Source organism: Equus asinus, chromosome 3, assembly GCF_041296235.1.
Source record: "Equus asinus isolate D_3611 breed Donkey chromosome 3, EquAss-T2T_v2, whole genome shotgun sequence".
Classification (NCBI taxonomy): domain Eukaryota; kingdom Metazoa; phylum Chordata; class Mammalia; order Perissodactyla; family Equidae; genus Equus; species Equus asinus.
Genome location: NC_091792.1, coordinates 45,077,443 through 45,092,405, shown reverse-complemented (window position 1 = coordinate 45,092,405; position 14,963 = coordinate 45,077,443). Strand labels below are relative to the sequence as shown.

Sequence of the window (14,963 nt, the reverse complement as noted above, 5' to 3'; positions counted from 1 at the left end):
TCGTCACACTAAACACTTCTCTAATGACTCTTTAAGACTTATTTTGGCCTCTGTTGTGATTGTACCTGTGACGGTTCTGAGTAGAGATGCAAAGTGGGTTAGCGATACATGGTAAAAACCTATGGAAATTATATGGGAATTATACCAAGTGGCATAACTCAGGGAAAACAATTTGTACATTTGCATATTGAAGTTTATCAGTAAGGATCAAAGCTATTATAAAAATGGTGCAATCAGTTTTGACATGTTTGTCTATAGTTGTATAGAAATTCTGTATTGTCCAAATATTTTAGGAAGAAAGGGATTCCTGTGAATTCAACTGAAAACTTTAAACCTTTTACTTTTGCTTGCATTGTGTTCATGAAAAATGTTCAGTGATATGATGTCTTATGCTTTTTGGACTGAGATATTTTATTTTTCTACATTTAGTAAGCTGTTCTGTTACAGAGAAATTATGGGTTTTCTAAGAAAACTGGGAACTTAATAGCCAAATAAGAGTATTTGAAATGTGTTTATTTAAAATAAGTGTTTAAAATGCCTGTGATAATATAAAAAGTAACAGTATTTATAAATATAATTAGTTCATATCTTCGTTCAATACTTGAGGAATGAGTTTAATTTATTGAATGGTGTTTCATTTTCTTTGTGATGGCCCTAGATCTTATTACCACTAGTTCGATTTGACTTATTTCTCCACTTGAATAATTGTTATTGGGGTCAATGTTTAAATAGCTTAATAGAATAAGGGAGAGGATTGTGGACCTATTTTTTAGGATGTATCTTAAAAGGACCAATTAAAGAAAAAGTCCCCCCGCTTCCATTAGCAAAAGATTTTTTATTTGATAATGTACTATTAAGTTGTAAATGGTCACTCTACAAGTGACTTTTAGCTGTGGGTTTTTTTGTTTGTTTGTATGTTAAGTCGTATTTTATGTGATCGCAAATATATTTAATGCTGCTTATTCCAATATGCATGAGATTTATACATTCTGAAAAGAACCAACTTTTTGACTTAATTTAATTAGCATTAAACAGAATTTAAATATGGATGTCTTAAAAATGAACAGCCTGGGGAGCATAAATTATCCAGATACCATAAGATGAAGGTAAAAGAACAGCTGGTGAAAGAAATTAATGTAATGAGAAACTAGAAGAAATAACTACATCTCATAATTTTTATCACCTGGATCCTAAAGATTGGGGTGAAATTCTGCCCTCCTTCCTGGGAAGTTCCAACCTACTCATGCAGGATGCCAATTGGCCATTTTTGAGGTTTTTAGTAAAGTTCAATTTTTTTGTATTTCTAGATGCCTGCAACTAGTTGAGTGTCAGTTTTTCTTATAGAAACTAAAAAATTTGGTAACAGTGGTAATAATGGAGTTTGTTAGCGAGTTAGAATGCTTGCATACCATACAGAAAACTTGATTCTACTTTATTTCTACTGTTGCTACTATTTTGCATGTATTCCTTATTTTCTGCTCACCTGGCTTGGTTTGGTGGTTCTCCAAATCTAGTGTTCATCAGAATGACATGAAGAGCTTATAGAAACATTGCCAAGCCACTGGCAGAGTTTCTGATTCCATAGGGCTGGCATGTGGCCTGAGAACCTACATTTCTACCAACTTCATGGATGATGCTGATGAGTTTGGTCCAGAATTACATTTGGAGGTCCACTGGTTGAGGTGAATTTCAAGAGTTATGTGATTCTGGTATAAGAAGATGAGGAAGAGTTTAATACAGTATTTGTTATATAGACATCTTCATAAGAGTGGATTACGATTTTCCCATATTTCCAAGACTAGACTTTTGGGTTTTCAAATGTTGACAATGGTGGATAAAGGAAGTTTTAAAATAGCATACTCTTTTTTTGTTTAATAACAATATTTTAATATTAATTGCTTTTCAAATGTCAACTGCTTTTTTAATAGTTAGTGATAGTTGATTAAACAAAATGCTATTCATTTTCATATGCCAATGTTTAAAGTATTTCTATGCACATATAGCTAGAACTTGAGTTATTCCATCCATGACCTGAATATTTCATTTTCATAAAAGTTAGTGGTACACACCATTCCCTGCTCATGTGGGAGAGCCCTAAGATGACAGATTAGCAGGACTGTGGGAACAGATTGCTTATACCACCTTGACTCGACTTGCTTCCTATTTCCCTTCATCCACACAAACCAGGACTTCCCTGGTTTGGAGTCCAATCAAATGCAAACAATTCCTGGGATAGAATTAAAAAGATGTGAACTCCAGATGTGAACTGCCAAGTAGAGTAGTCAAAAATCTGATCTGCACAGAGTTCTTAAGTGACTATTATATGACAAGCATTTTTATATACGTAATTCACTTAATCCTCATAATAAATTTATTATTGCAATTTCACAAATAAGGAAAATGGGACTTTGCCGAAAGAACTGACTTGCCCAAATAACAACAGATAGAAAGAGGCACTTCTGGGATTGGAGCCTGAACCTTCCGACTCCTGGTTGAGGAATCTTCCTACAACTCTGTTTCTATTTTAAAAAGAAATCAAAGAAGGTAAGGAAAAGTTCTTACTCTTGTTGTGATTATTTTGGTAAACTATTGACAATATAATGATTTTATATTAATAAATTTGGAGTCTTAATTGTGAGAAATCGATTCCAACTCAGGATTAAATAGTTTTTTAGGAAATTTCTGTTTTAGCCAATGACAGTGATTAGTAAGCTTTTTGCCTTTTAAAAACTACAAACCCTTTTGCAGAGCTGATAAATTATGGACACTTCTCTCATTAAAAATGCACAGGTACACAAATACAGAACATTTCATAGTTTTCAGAGGATTCACAGACCCCCTGAAGATTTTCTTGAGTCACAAAGGGTTCACTGACAGTAAGATAAAAACCTCCATTCTGGGATCCTCAGCTCAAGGGTAGAGTATTGGTGGCAGGAATCTTTTTACAAATACATAGAAACTAAAAGCAACTGCTTGGAGTTTTTCTTTTGAGGTAAAGATGTTAAAATCTTTAGAACAACCAGCTTATAAACTTAATAAAGTGAGCCAAATAATAATTAGAATCTAATTTATGATTCTTGTTGTAGATTTGGTTTGAAAGAGAAAAGAAGGGAAGAGAAGACAAGCATGAAATAGAGAAGTTGAGAGAGTAAAGGAAGAGGTAGGGGACAGTTAGAGAGGCAGAATGGAAGTGGGGAGACATGAAAACGATGAAGTAGAAAGAGAGAGAATGGTTCACAGACCCACAGAGAGTGGAAAAACCACTGGGAGGAAGAGAAAGTGAAAGAGGTGGAAAAAGAAGAAGCCATTATGGATAGATACATTTCTAAGCTGATGTTTGTTCCGATTATGTATGGTTTTCACAAGAGTTAAGCCCATACTTGTCACCAGAATTCAATTCTAAGTATAAAGCAACAGGCCTTAATGTTTTTCCTAGTGTTACATTCTCTCTATTAAAATTTACCAGGATTGAGAGTAATGAATATAATTAAGGGCCAAATATACCAATCTACATAATTTGTCTCTTGCCAAAATAAACTATCGTTACATTTTCAGGAGTTGTGGGAAAGCTTACCCACCCCCTGACTAACAATCCCAGAATCAATAGGATACACACACGTACCTACATACACATATAACTACCAAATCAAGAGTGTAGAAAAATATCATTCCTTCAATTATCAGCTGCTGTTTCAATAAGATAAGTAAATAGACAAATCACAGTTGTTCCTAGAAATATTTAGATTGTTTACAGATAGGACTCCCTAAAATCACGCAGTGACCCTCTCTCCAAGCCCCTTGCGGTGTGACTTTGCAGCTCCTCTCAGCAGGAGGAGGGGTCTGTTTCATCTCTTGAAACAGGGCTGGCCTGGTGACTTCCTTTGGCAAAGATGTGGTGGAAGTGCCAGTGTGCCATTTCTGTGCCCACACTTCAAGAGGCCTTGCACACTTCCACTTCGCTCTTGGGTGCCCTGTCTCTACCATGAGAACAAGCCTGGCTTAGCCTGCTGGAGAACCAGAGCTGAGTCATGCTGGTTGTTTCAGCCAAGGTCCCAGGCATGATGACAAAGCTGATCCACAGATGACTGCGGATGCATGAGAAAGTCCAACTCAGCCCAGAAGAACTGTGCAGCTGATCTCAGCTGAGCCCAGCCTGAGCTGCTGATCCAGAGAATCTGAGTTAAACAAATGGTTACTTCTTAAGCCACTAAGTTTGAACATAGCTACAGCTGACTGATACCCCAGCTAACATTTATTGAGTGCGAATTCTATGTCAGGTCCTCTGCTAAGCATCTTAGATAACTTCTCACTGAATCTTCTTAACAGCCCACGGACACAGATGCGCTTATTATTCACATTTCACAGAAAAGAAAACATCTCTTTTAACCTCTTCATAGCTAGAATTTATGCCAGGTGTCCCAAACCTGATCTTTAAACTCCAATGGCATATTGCCTCTGTCTGAATTTTCTGGTTGGTGAATCCCAAGAAACTTGTATAAATTTAAGGATTATTACTACGAATTCTTACTTGGTCTCTTTGACTTTAGCATGAAGGCACAAGTTTGCAAAACTTTTTCACTGAGAGACTACTTTTGGTGGTGAATTTGCTGCTCCTACCAGATTCCTTTTCCTGCTTCCTGCCACCGTGTCAGTTGGCGGAGAGCTCTCATGTCACTCTCCCTGTCTAAAATTGCTGGCAGCTTGAGGGGGAAGTGGTTGGCAATGGCAGAACACTTTTATCTTGGTTAAAAACACTTGTGTAGTCTTCAGTTATTTTAACAAGATGGTATGTATTCTTTTAAAGAAGAAAACACATATGTATAGGCATCCAAATCGAAGGTAATTGTGGCTTAAGCTCACCAGTTTAGACAACGTGCTTAATGTTTAGTTACCCCCACCACCTAGAGACGATGTTCCAAACTGAGAAGGTTAGTATCTTCAAGAGGATGCCTTATAAGGTCTGTAATACTTGGGAGAGTGATAACAGCAAGGTGTCTCCAGTGTATCAGTTGTTTATGCAACACTTAGAGTGGTTGCACACGTCTTTGTCCTCCAAAAAGAGTACCTTGTTTCCCCGTGAGTGAAGAATCTCATTGTTTTACATTGTTAACCAAAGCTATTTTTTTCCAATGAGTCAGACGCAGCCAATTCAAGTTCTTTTATAAATCTGTGTTTTTGAGGCTTTGGAAATTTGAACAATATCCTAACTGAAAGTCAAGTTTCCCCAGGTATTCTAATTGGCCAGAAGCCCTTCATAAAGTCATAAATATGGTTGTCAGTTATATAATAGGTAAGCTGGACTTTGGTTTTTTCTTTTCTAGGTCTCGTTTTCCCGTCATAACTATAGTAAGCAAAAGATAAGAAAGTAATAGCAGCTAACACTGAAATAGTACCTGCTGTATGCTTGTACTCTTCTAACCCATTACATTTAATTTCCCCCAATTCTCTTAGTGGAGGTACAATTTTCAAACCCTTCTGCAACATGAGGAAACTGAGGCAAAGAGAGTTAAGAAACACTTTTAAGTTTACATAATTGGTTACTGTTGCACCAGGGTTCAAACCAGGCAGTCTGGTTTCGGAGCCCATATTCTCAATTTCTATACCATTCTGCTCTAAGTCATTAACTGGGTAGATTTGTGGGTTAAAAAATTTACTATGTGCACAATCACTATTTTCCTGAAATATTGGCTGTGATGTAAATACATAGAAAAGAATGGGTATTTTAAGTTATTGAAACAAATGTAAGATTTCCTTCAGCGGCATGTAGTTTGTATTTGAACTTAGTTTTCTCTTCTCCTATTTCTCTTTCGGTTATGATCGTTCTCAGCGACTTCACCTTCAGTCCTTCCGTCCCTGCTTCTTGCTGTGACTACAGGCATTCACTCACCACAGTTGTACTCATCGGCCTGGTTCCCACAGTCGTCCACACCGTTACAATGAAGAAACTGGGGCAAGCACTTGGTCATGTTCCCACAGGGGAAATAGCCGAGGGAGCACTTGACGTGCTGCCCACTCCCATGAGCAACTGTGATGAAGAAAGACGGGAGAGAGTTAAAACAAAGGCATTGCAAAAAGTGGTTTCCCCCCATATCCTATCAACATTTGCTCTTCTCATTCTGGCGTGTACAACCCTATGTATGGCAGCTTCACCCTGCTTACTAGCCAGATGCCAACTATTTTCCAAGAACCTCCATTGCAATAGGATGTTCTTTCTCATGTCCTTAGAAGGTGCCAGAATTCTCCTCTCTTTGCCTTTGCTCATGCTGTTTCCTGCCTGGAATGTCTTCCTCATGCCTCTTTTACTATGAAGTATCTGCCTGTATTTTACAATTTAGCTCAATTCCCCTCTTCTTTTTCGAAAATTTTTCTGCCAACTTTACAAATCAGGAATTTATTGCATTCTTACTGTTAGCTCAGAATCAAGGCTGGTCTTGTACTAGAGGAGGAAGAAGACATAGGAAAGCATGTGCCACGTGCTCTTTCACATATAGGCTCCTTCCTAAAGCTGAGGCCCTGTGCAAGATTTTATGTGTACAACATTGAATAAAACGGAGTTCCCGCCCTTTTCAGATAGGCTTCTTTCACTTAGTAACATGGAGGGAGTAAGAGTTCCTCCATGTCTTTTTCTGATTTAATAACTCATTATTTTTAGTGCTGAATAATATTCCATTGTCTGAATGTCCTGAGGGACATCTTGGTTGTCTCCAAGTCTTGGCAATTATGAATAAAGCTGCTATAAACATCCATGTGCAAGTTTTTGTGTGGACATGAGTTAACTATACTATTTTAAAATCTCAGACTTATATAATTTCACAGACTATGGTAGACTCCAAGTATAATTCTCTTGCTTATTATCCTTACCAAGTTTGTACATCTTTGACACTTTCTAGAATAATTGTCAGTTACAAAGAGATAAAAACAGAATAATTTGAGCAGTTGATGAGGCTTATTATGTAAAAATGTATTTGTGGTCTATCATCAAAACATGAAAAGAATAAAAGTGACTATTTCCTTTGTAAGGTATAGTGGGACATTTTAATAACAGGGCAAGTGACATTCTCAAAGAGAAGCAATCTGTCTGTGTCAGGTTTCAACTGTACTTAGTTGTTTCAGAGCACATAATTTGATTCAGTAAATAGTCAAATTTATGTAATAATGAGCTGATTTCAAATAAAGTTGCAAATATAGTATAAAGAACTTTTTTCTCTCCATCTGAACCATTTGAGAGTAAGTTCTTGATCAGATGTTCAATCACTCCTAAAAACTTTGGTGTGCATTTCCTACTTAAAAAAGGACATTCTTCTACATAATCACACTAGAACCACCGGAATCAGGAAATTAACACTGACACTTTAGTACCATTTAAACCTCAGAATCCATTCAACTGTCACTTATTGGCTGCAAAATGTCCTTCATAGTAAAAGGATCTAGTTCACACCACTCTCTGCATTTAATTGTCACATTTCTTTAATTTCTTTTGATCTGGAACAGTTTCTCAGACTTTCCCCATCTTTCAGGACCTTGACACTTTTGAAAATTGAGGATTAATTGTTTTGTAGAATATTCCTGAATTTGGGTTGTCTGATGTTTCATCGTAAACAAATTTAGGTTATGCACCTTTGGCAAGAAATTCACGGAAGTGATGCTCATTTCAACCTGTCAGGTAGTGCAAGATTTTTAGTTGTCTTGTTACTGATGATCACTTTAGCCACCTGATTAAGGTGATGTGCCCCAAACTTCTCAATTGTAAAGCTAGCCTTTGTAATTAATAAGCATTTTGTACAGGCGTACTTTGCGATTGTGTACAAATCCCTTCATTCATCAAAACTGTAATTGATTCATTTATTTATTTCTATCAGATAGACTTATAGTTTCGTACTTTACTCAATGTGGTAAAATCCATTAATTATCATAATTTACTTTGATGTACACATTGTCCAAGATTCGGCCAATGGGGACTCCTTTAACTTAGCTTTGGTGTCTTTTTGACATTTACCCATCGTTCTTTGTGCATGTCCTTGCTTTTTGCACAATAAGAAGTTTCAAGATCTTTTTGTACTTTCCCTGTCACAGCCCTGTAATCAGCCTTTTCTCTAAGGAGCTCTGGTTCCTTGTACAGTAGAATGATACATAGAAGCCAAGACGTAGGCCCTAGGTATGCCCATTGATACTGGAGTATCACTGCTACCAGGCCCTCTCAGGAGACAGACTAGGAAATCTATGTATAGTTAGTCATATATACACACAGTTACATCTATATTTATTTCTTGATATTATCTCTGAATAAGAAAACTCTGATTTGGTGCTGACCTGGTGGCATAGTGGTTAAATTTGCATGCTCCACTTTGCTAGCCTGGGGTTCACAGGTTCAGATCCTGGGTGTGGATCTATCACTGTGTCAAGCCACACTGTGGTGGCATCCCACATAAAACAGAGGAAGACTGGCACACATGTTAGCTCAGTGACAATATTCCTCAAGCAAAAAGAGGAAGATTGGCAACAGATGTTAGCTCAGGGGCAATCTTCCTCAGAAAATAAAAAGAAAGAAAGAAAAGAAATCTATGATTTCATTTCTAAATCCTAAACAACACTATAGGATTCCATCTAGTTTTCACCCTTTACATATCTGAACTCCTTTCTCTCTATCTTTAATATAGTTGTTATTTTGACAAATCTTCCCACATGGATGCCCTCCTCAACCCCATTCAGCTCTGACCCCTATCATGGCCATCTTTCCTACATGAGCATTGCCCTGTTTGGGATCTGATACATGGTGCCAGGCACCCTCTCCACCTGTGACACCTCCTCATGCCAGTGGGGCTCCAGAATTCCTCTCTGGGCTATCACAGCTCCTCTATCACTCCCAGCACAGATGAATACCTTTCTCTGATTTACCAAATTGCTTTGGGACTCAATTGTTCAGGAAGAGAAGTGGCAGAGTAAGGGGCTCTAAGTGACGTTTATAGGAAAATTTTGGGGAGGGGAAGGGGATCAGAATATGCTATCCCAGAACATGCCACTTTGGCATAGGATTATTTTGAGCTGAAAGCAATTGAGAAAAAGTAAACACAGGAAGAGCTCTCTACCCTCCCCCATCTGCCTAAAAGCAAGGCATAGATTCCCCTTTCCCTCCTTTCTCCCACACCAGGAGAACAATCTCACCACTGGAGATGCAAAGTCAGCACAGAGATGAGTCTGCACGAACAGACCTTACTCAAATAACATTTACTTCCATCGGTTTACACACACATATACGCCTTCCCACAATTTGCCGCGCTAGAAGCTCCACCCCCTTTTCTTTGTCTAGTCGCTTCTCCACAATTTGTCACCCTTTGTTAAGATGGTATATAAGCCCTCAAGTCTAACTACTTCTTTGAGTTTTCTCTTCTTTTCTGTAGAGTCTTAATGTATGTGAAATTAAAAATCTTAACATCAATAAAGTTTGTAAATTTTTTTTCTCTTAATCTGCCTTTGTCAGTTTAATTTTCAGGTCTTCGTTATAGAATATAAGAGGATAGAGGGAAATTTTTCTTTCTCTACAAAGTCAAAAGCAAAATCGAAAGAAGTGGAAAAACTTTTTTTTCCTTTGTACTATGTTTCGTCGTGGAACCGTGTCTTTAAGAACAACAAGTAGTCATACTGTAATAGCACGAATATCTGGATTAAATGATATTGAATTTCTCTGGAAGAGTATACCCACAGAGTTACAGAAGTAATAGTTCACAGTGGAGCAAGTAAACATGCCACAGGCACGTAACATAGCTATCCTGCTGCCCTGAGTGCTGTTTTTGCCCTGCTCTAGCCTAAATATTTCAGTGGTTGACAATTTTAAAGGGATGAGAGAAAAGAGAGTTTATATTTCAGTGTGAATTATCTGAACTATCCTCTTTGGACTGACATTTCTCAGAAAGTCTCTGAGCCTTGGGTGCTAAGGAGGAGTCACCTTTTCCACTGCTGAGTAGCTTCCAGCCTCCCTGGCTGTAGCCTTCTTGGGGTTTGGATGTCCTGCAACCTCTATATCTCTTAGATCTTTCTCATGTAGAGTGTCTCAGAGGAACTTAGCCTTCTTCCAAACATGTATAGCCATACCCAGGAGCCCACGTCTACTTATCAGGCAGTAGAGATTATAAAGAACAACTAAGAAATCCCCCCTACCCTCTGTAAGCTTCCAAAAGATCACTATGCCTGGCACTGTTGGGATATGGAATGGAACGCAAACAAGTATTGACAAGAGATTTTTACATATTGCTATGGGGCAACTTCTGGTTCAAAACTGATTTGGCTTGAACTAAAGAAGCTCGACTTATTGTCTGTCAAGCATACACTGTACATCTGCTTTAAACATTAAAGAATGTGCCGTCTTAAGATAAGACGCTTACTACTTCTCTTATGCATTATTGGTAATGCCCATGTTGGTGCCTTTCTCAACATCAGGGTCACATTGACCTGCTAATTTGCAACTGAATACCTCCTTGAAACTGAAGACTATGTATCTTGGGCATGTTTAATGTATGTTCTTTTTTCTAAAAAGGTATAAGACTGTACTAAACCATGCTTCTCCAGGACGCTTTCTTCTTTTGTGCAAACTGTCTTCCTGGGTCATAATCCTCACCCTGGCTCAAGTAAAACGCACCTTTTGTCTCTTATCTCTAGAAGGGTTATTGGTTATTTTGCATTGACAGTACTGCTATTGAAATTAATTTTTTTGTGGCAAAATGTACATAACATAAAATTTACCATTTTAACCCTTTTGGAGTATATACTTTAGTGACATTAAGTACATTTACATTGTTGTGCGGCCATCACCACCATCCATCTCCAGAACTTTTCCATCATCTCAAACTGAAAAAAATGGTTAGATGCCATGAAGTTGGTGGCAATGCCTTAACCACGTACATGTTGTGCAGACCTGAGGGCCTCTTCCATCCTTGTCAAGGGGAGTGATAACCTGCTGTCCTTTCATAAAAATCTAGAAAACCCTCTTGAATGACATAATGCCCAAATTATTTGTCTAGATCCAAAGCTGCCATGGTTATTGCGACTTCACTTTAAAAGATGTATTCATACATTAAATAAACAGGAAAACAGCTGTTCTCATATGACCATCTAACTGAGCAAGTTCTATTTTGCTGAGTCTTTATAGTTCTCCCACTTAAAAAAAAAAATTCTATTTTATTCTGGCAAGACCGTGTAACATGAGATCTACCCTCTTATATTTTTAAGTGTATAATGCAGTATTGTTATCTATAGGCACAATGTTGTACAGCAGACCTCTAGAACTTATACATCTTGCATAACTGAAGCTTATTAATACTTTTGGTTAGCAACTCCGCATTTCCCTCTTCCTGCAGCCCCTGGGAAACCACAATTCTACTCTCTGCTTCTATGAGTTTCACTATTTTAGACACATCATATAAGTGGAATCATGCAGTGTTGTTCTTCCATGATTGGCTTATTTCACTCAGCATAATGTCCTCAAGGTTCATTCATGTTGCATATGGCAGGATTTCTTTCTCAAAAAGCTACTGTCATTTGAATGTGAGGGATCACTGGCTGCATTGGATAGGATTGTTTAAGTGAGGTTGAAATGTTAACTTTTGAATAGTTTTGTATTTGAATCGGCTCACATATGGGCCTATAACGGTTACCAGTTGGACAAACTAGTAAGAAAATTGGTAAGACCAGACCCCTACCTTCCTCAGGGCATTGAATCTTGATAGTTTAGTGACTGTATTTGATAACTAAGGTTGGAACAGACTGTGCAGTGCTGAGAAAATGTCATTGTTTACTGACTAGCCAGTATGTAGCGCTTAACAACCCCTGGGAGAGTCCCATGTTCTGGTGCAGAATTCTAAGTAACCACATATTATACGCTGGGAGCTGAAAATCTATTATATAACCAAGAATCACAAGACAAAAGAGAGAGAAGAATCTAAGCCCGTGAAGTTTCTGTGTTGTTCTTTGCACTTGTCTTTAGTGTGTCTCCAGGGATGTGAATGCAGGCAGAGTCAGAACGAAAGCAGAAGATATACTCAAAATCCGTTAAAATATTTATAAGGGTTGTGGCCCTGTTAGACAGAAGGAATAAGAAAAGAATAAGAAGTGAACATGACACTGAAGAGATTAGTGAAGGAAGTTGTCCTCAACTTTGTTGGGGCACAGAACTCTGCCTACTGAAAGTGAAAGAAGTGATGGATAAATGAGGTAATGATATGACAGGAAAAACTGTGAAAGACTTTGAAATGGGCAAAAAAACATAAGGATCACCGGGCCAGGTTGTCTCCATCTTACATTGTCTTTGAGCTATTTTACAACGCTGTAAGTTGTGGAAAATTTGTAGTGATGCAAATGACTTTTGTCCAAAGAAGTGTAGATTGTGTGTGACAGATAGAAACGCAGATTTTGAGAGATTATTGATCTTTGGCCATTTTCACATCTCTTAAGCAAATTGACTTCAGCACTCTATTAGCCTATATAGACACACACGTGTGTGTGTGTGTGTGTGTGTGTGTGTGTGTGTTTTGAATTCTCCTTTGAATTGACTAATATCTTACTGGTTCTCTCATTAGTAAATGAGTTAAGTCTTTGAGGCATTTTCAGTTTCTATTTGTGTGAGAGTCATTATTTTATGCCCTACTCCCCCTACTCCTCCTCGTTCTACTTCTTTTTATAGCATCATTTAACAGGTGTGGGGACTCATTTGGAACCCCAGCGTTGGTATGCAGGTTATTTTAGGCTGAAGACATTTGAGAGTCCACAGATGTAGAAAGAACCCTTCTTGGATCTTCCCCTATCTGACTAAAAGCAGGAACTTCTGGGAAATGAGGTTGTTGGGAAGACTCTAGCCCCAGAAAGAGACCAAGAACAAACCTACCATAAATCCCCTCTCTGGGGAAGTTTCACGGCCGAGAAGAAGAGGAAAAGACCAGTTGTATCTGCATAAACAAGCATTGTCACAACCTATCTACTCTCACATTTGTGCTCCTAAAAATGCATTTGTCTTTTCTAAAGAAACTTATTTGTTCTTCCCTAGAGGCCTTTTCTTCTGGTTCCCATTTTCTTACCAACTCAGGTATAAAAGCTCCTAACTTTAACCATTTAGAAAGCTAGCTTCTTTTGTTAGCTCCAGTTGGTATGCACACAAATAAACTTTTTCCCTTGTTAATCTGCCCTTTGCCAGTTTAATTTACAGGTCCCCAAGGGCTGAACCTAAGAGGGGCAGAGGAAAAGTTTTTCCTTTCTTACACAGGTCTAACTTGAATACAGAATATGTGGACTTTCAGACCAACTGCTCTGATGGGTGTGCACTTGGAGTTCTCTACTGTTAGAGCTTCAGGTAGAATTATCACGGACATAAGAAACTCCGCATACGGTGTTGTAGTAAAGAGATCCTGGCTCAAAAGCAGCTTCAGCTTGTTTGAAACAAAACCTCTGTTCATCTGGTCTGGCAAAATTTTCCCCGTAATGGATACATGTTTTTTCAACAGTGATAAATTTTAGAATTAAATATAGAAGTAATAAAATTGATAATATGTATAGTAATGGTACTGTATTTTAATGTAGGAATAATCTATACTAATGAAATTTAAAGTACTTTTAAAGTTTAAGAGAATTAGGCAATTAAAGAATAACGTTAACTTAGTAACTGCAATGTAAAATAGATACTGAGTTTAAACTTGTAATTTTATGTTAGAAAATTTGACCAAGTTAATAAGCAGCATAGGAATATTTAAGCGAACTTTACGTTTACTATATTTAAAATATATTTTATTGGATTTTCTAGAGTTTTTAAGCAAGCATTTAAGTATGTAAAATAAAATTCAATCATTACATTTAAAATGCTGTTTAAAATAGTTCAGTATATTTAACTAACTTAGCCTTGAATGGGATTGGTTGTTAAAGGAATTCAGTTTATTCAACTTGAGTTAAATATTAATAAAGTAAAAAATGAAGGTGATTGTTTTTATTTTACAAGATTCATAAATAGAATATAAGGTTTGTAAATTGAAGTTAAAGGCTTAATGGAAACTAGGTTTTTGCATTTGTTACTATAAGAAACTAGTATTAATTTAAAACCCAAGTATGGTAGACACCGTTGATTTGCTTACTTAATAGTAATTCTCAAAACCCGTCCTCTTGCTGCCCTTCCATTATAGAGGCTGGAAAAGCAAAATATCTTCTTTCCCAGCTCCCTTATTTCTAGGTGGCTAAGAGGCACAGTTCTGGCCAATGAGACATGGGTAGCAACCTGCTGAGGAAGTCCTGGAGGTGTTAGCTTTCCCAATATAAGATGCAGATAGAGTTGTTGCCATGCTTTCCACTTTCATCCTGCCTTGAACATGATGTAATACGTGGAATTGCAGCAAAGGTCTTGCAACTATGAGGTAAGAAGCATGCTGGCAAGGCCAAGAAACATTTCAGCAATCAGAGAAATGCCGGCCCTGACATCATTAGCCTACTCAGACTCCTCTTTACATGGGAAAAACAAACCCCTCTCTGTTTAGGCCATGGTGGGTCAGGTTTTCTTTATTTGCAAGAAAATGCATTCCTAACTGACATACTCAGAAACCCAAAGTGTCTTTTCCGTGCACACAGTCTGTTTCCAGATAGGAAAAAATCCCACATTGGCTATTTATTTGAGTGAATGATGAAATGAGTAAGTGAAGGAATGATGGGGCTTGCTGGGACAGCAGTGGCAGGAGACCATGATCCCTGAGCCTCAGGTAGGAATTGCCTACACATTCCTTCAGAGTTGGTGGGATTAGCCATCTCTGTTGGGCCCTTTAGATCAAGTGGGAATAAAAGCATCATGAAGCTATCAAATCTTTCTTCGGTACCCAGTCTACTGCAAGCCCCAAGGGAAATGTCTGGGGAGTAAGAAGATGGTTTAGGGTATGGAGAGATTGTTGGGACTGACATGCAGACAGATATTTTGTGTGATGTGCTCAGTGTAGCAGGATGGT

General features: G+C 37.8%; 1 protein-coding gene and 1 non-coding gene across 15 annotated transcripts in view; both read right to left on the bottom strand.

Annotated features, from left to right (window-relative positions):
- RXFP1 (relaxin family peptide receptor 1) overlaps positions 1 to 14,963 on the bottom strand; it is a 114,294-nt gene that overhangs the window by 69,130 nt on the left and 30,201 nt on the right. For all 14 annotated transcript variants that reach the window (XM_070504981.1, XM_070504985.1, XM_070504975.1 and 11 more), the window contains one exon: positions 5,888 to 6,025. In XM_070504981.1, coding sequence (XP_070361082.1) covers positions 5,888 to 5,966 — 79 coding nt within the window. In that variant the 5' untranslated portion in view covers positions 5,967 to 6,025. The remainder of the gene's footprint in view (positions 1 to 5,887; positions 6,026 to 14,963) is intronic.
- Positions 10,844 to 10,970, bottom strand: LOC123284851 (U6atac minor spliceosomal RNA). Its single transcript, XR_006526298.2, has one exon. It is a non-coding gene; the product is annotated as a U6atac minor spliceosomal RNA (small nuclear RNA).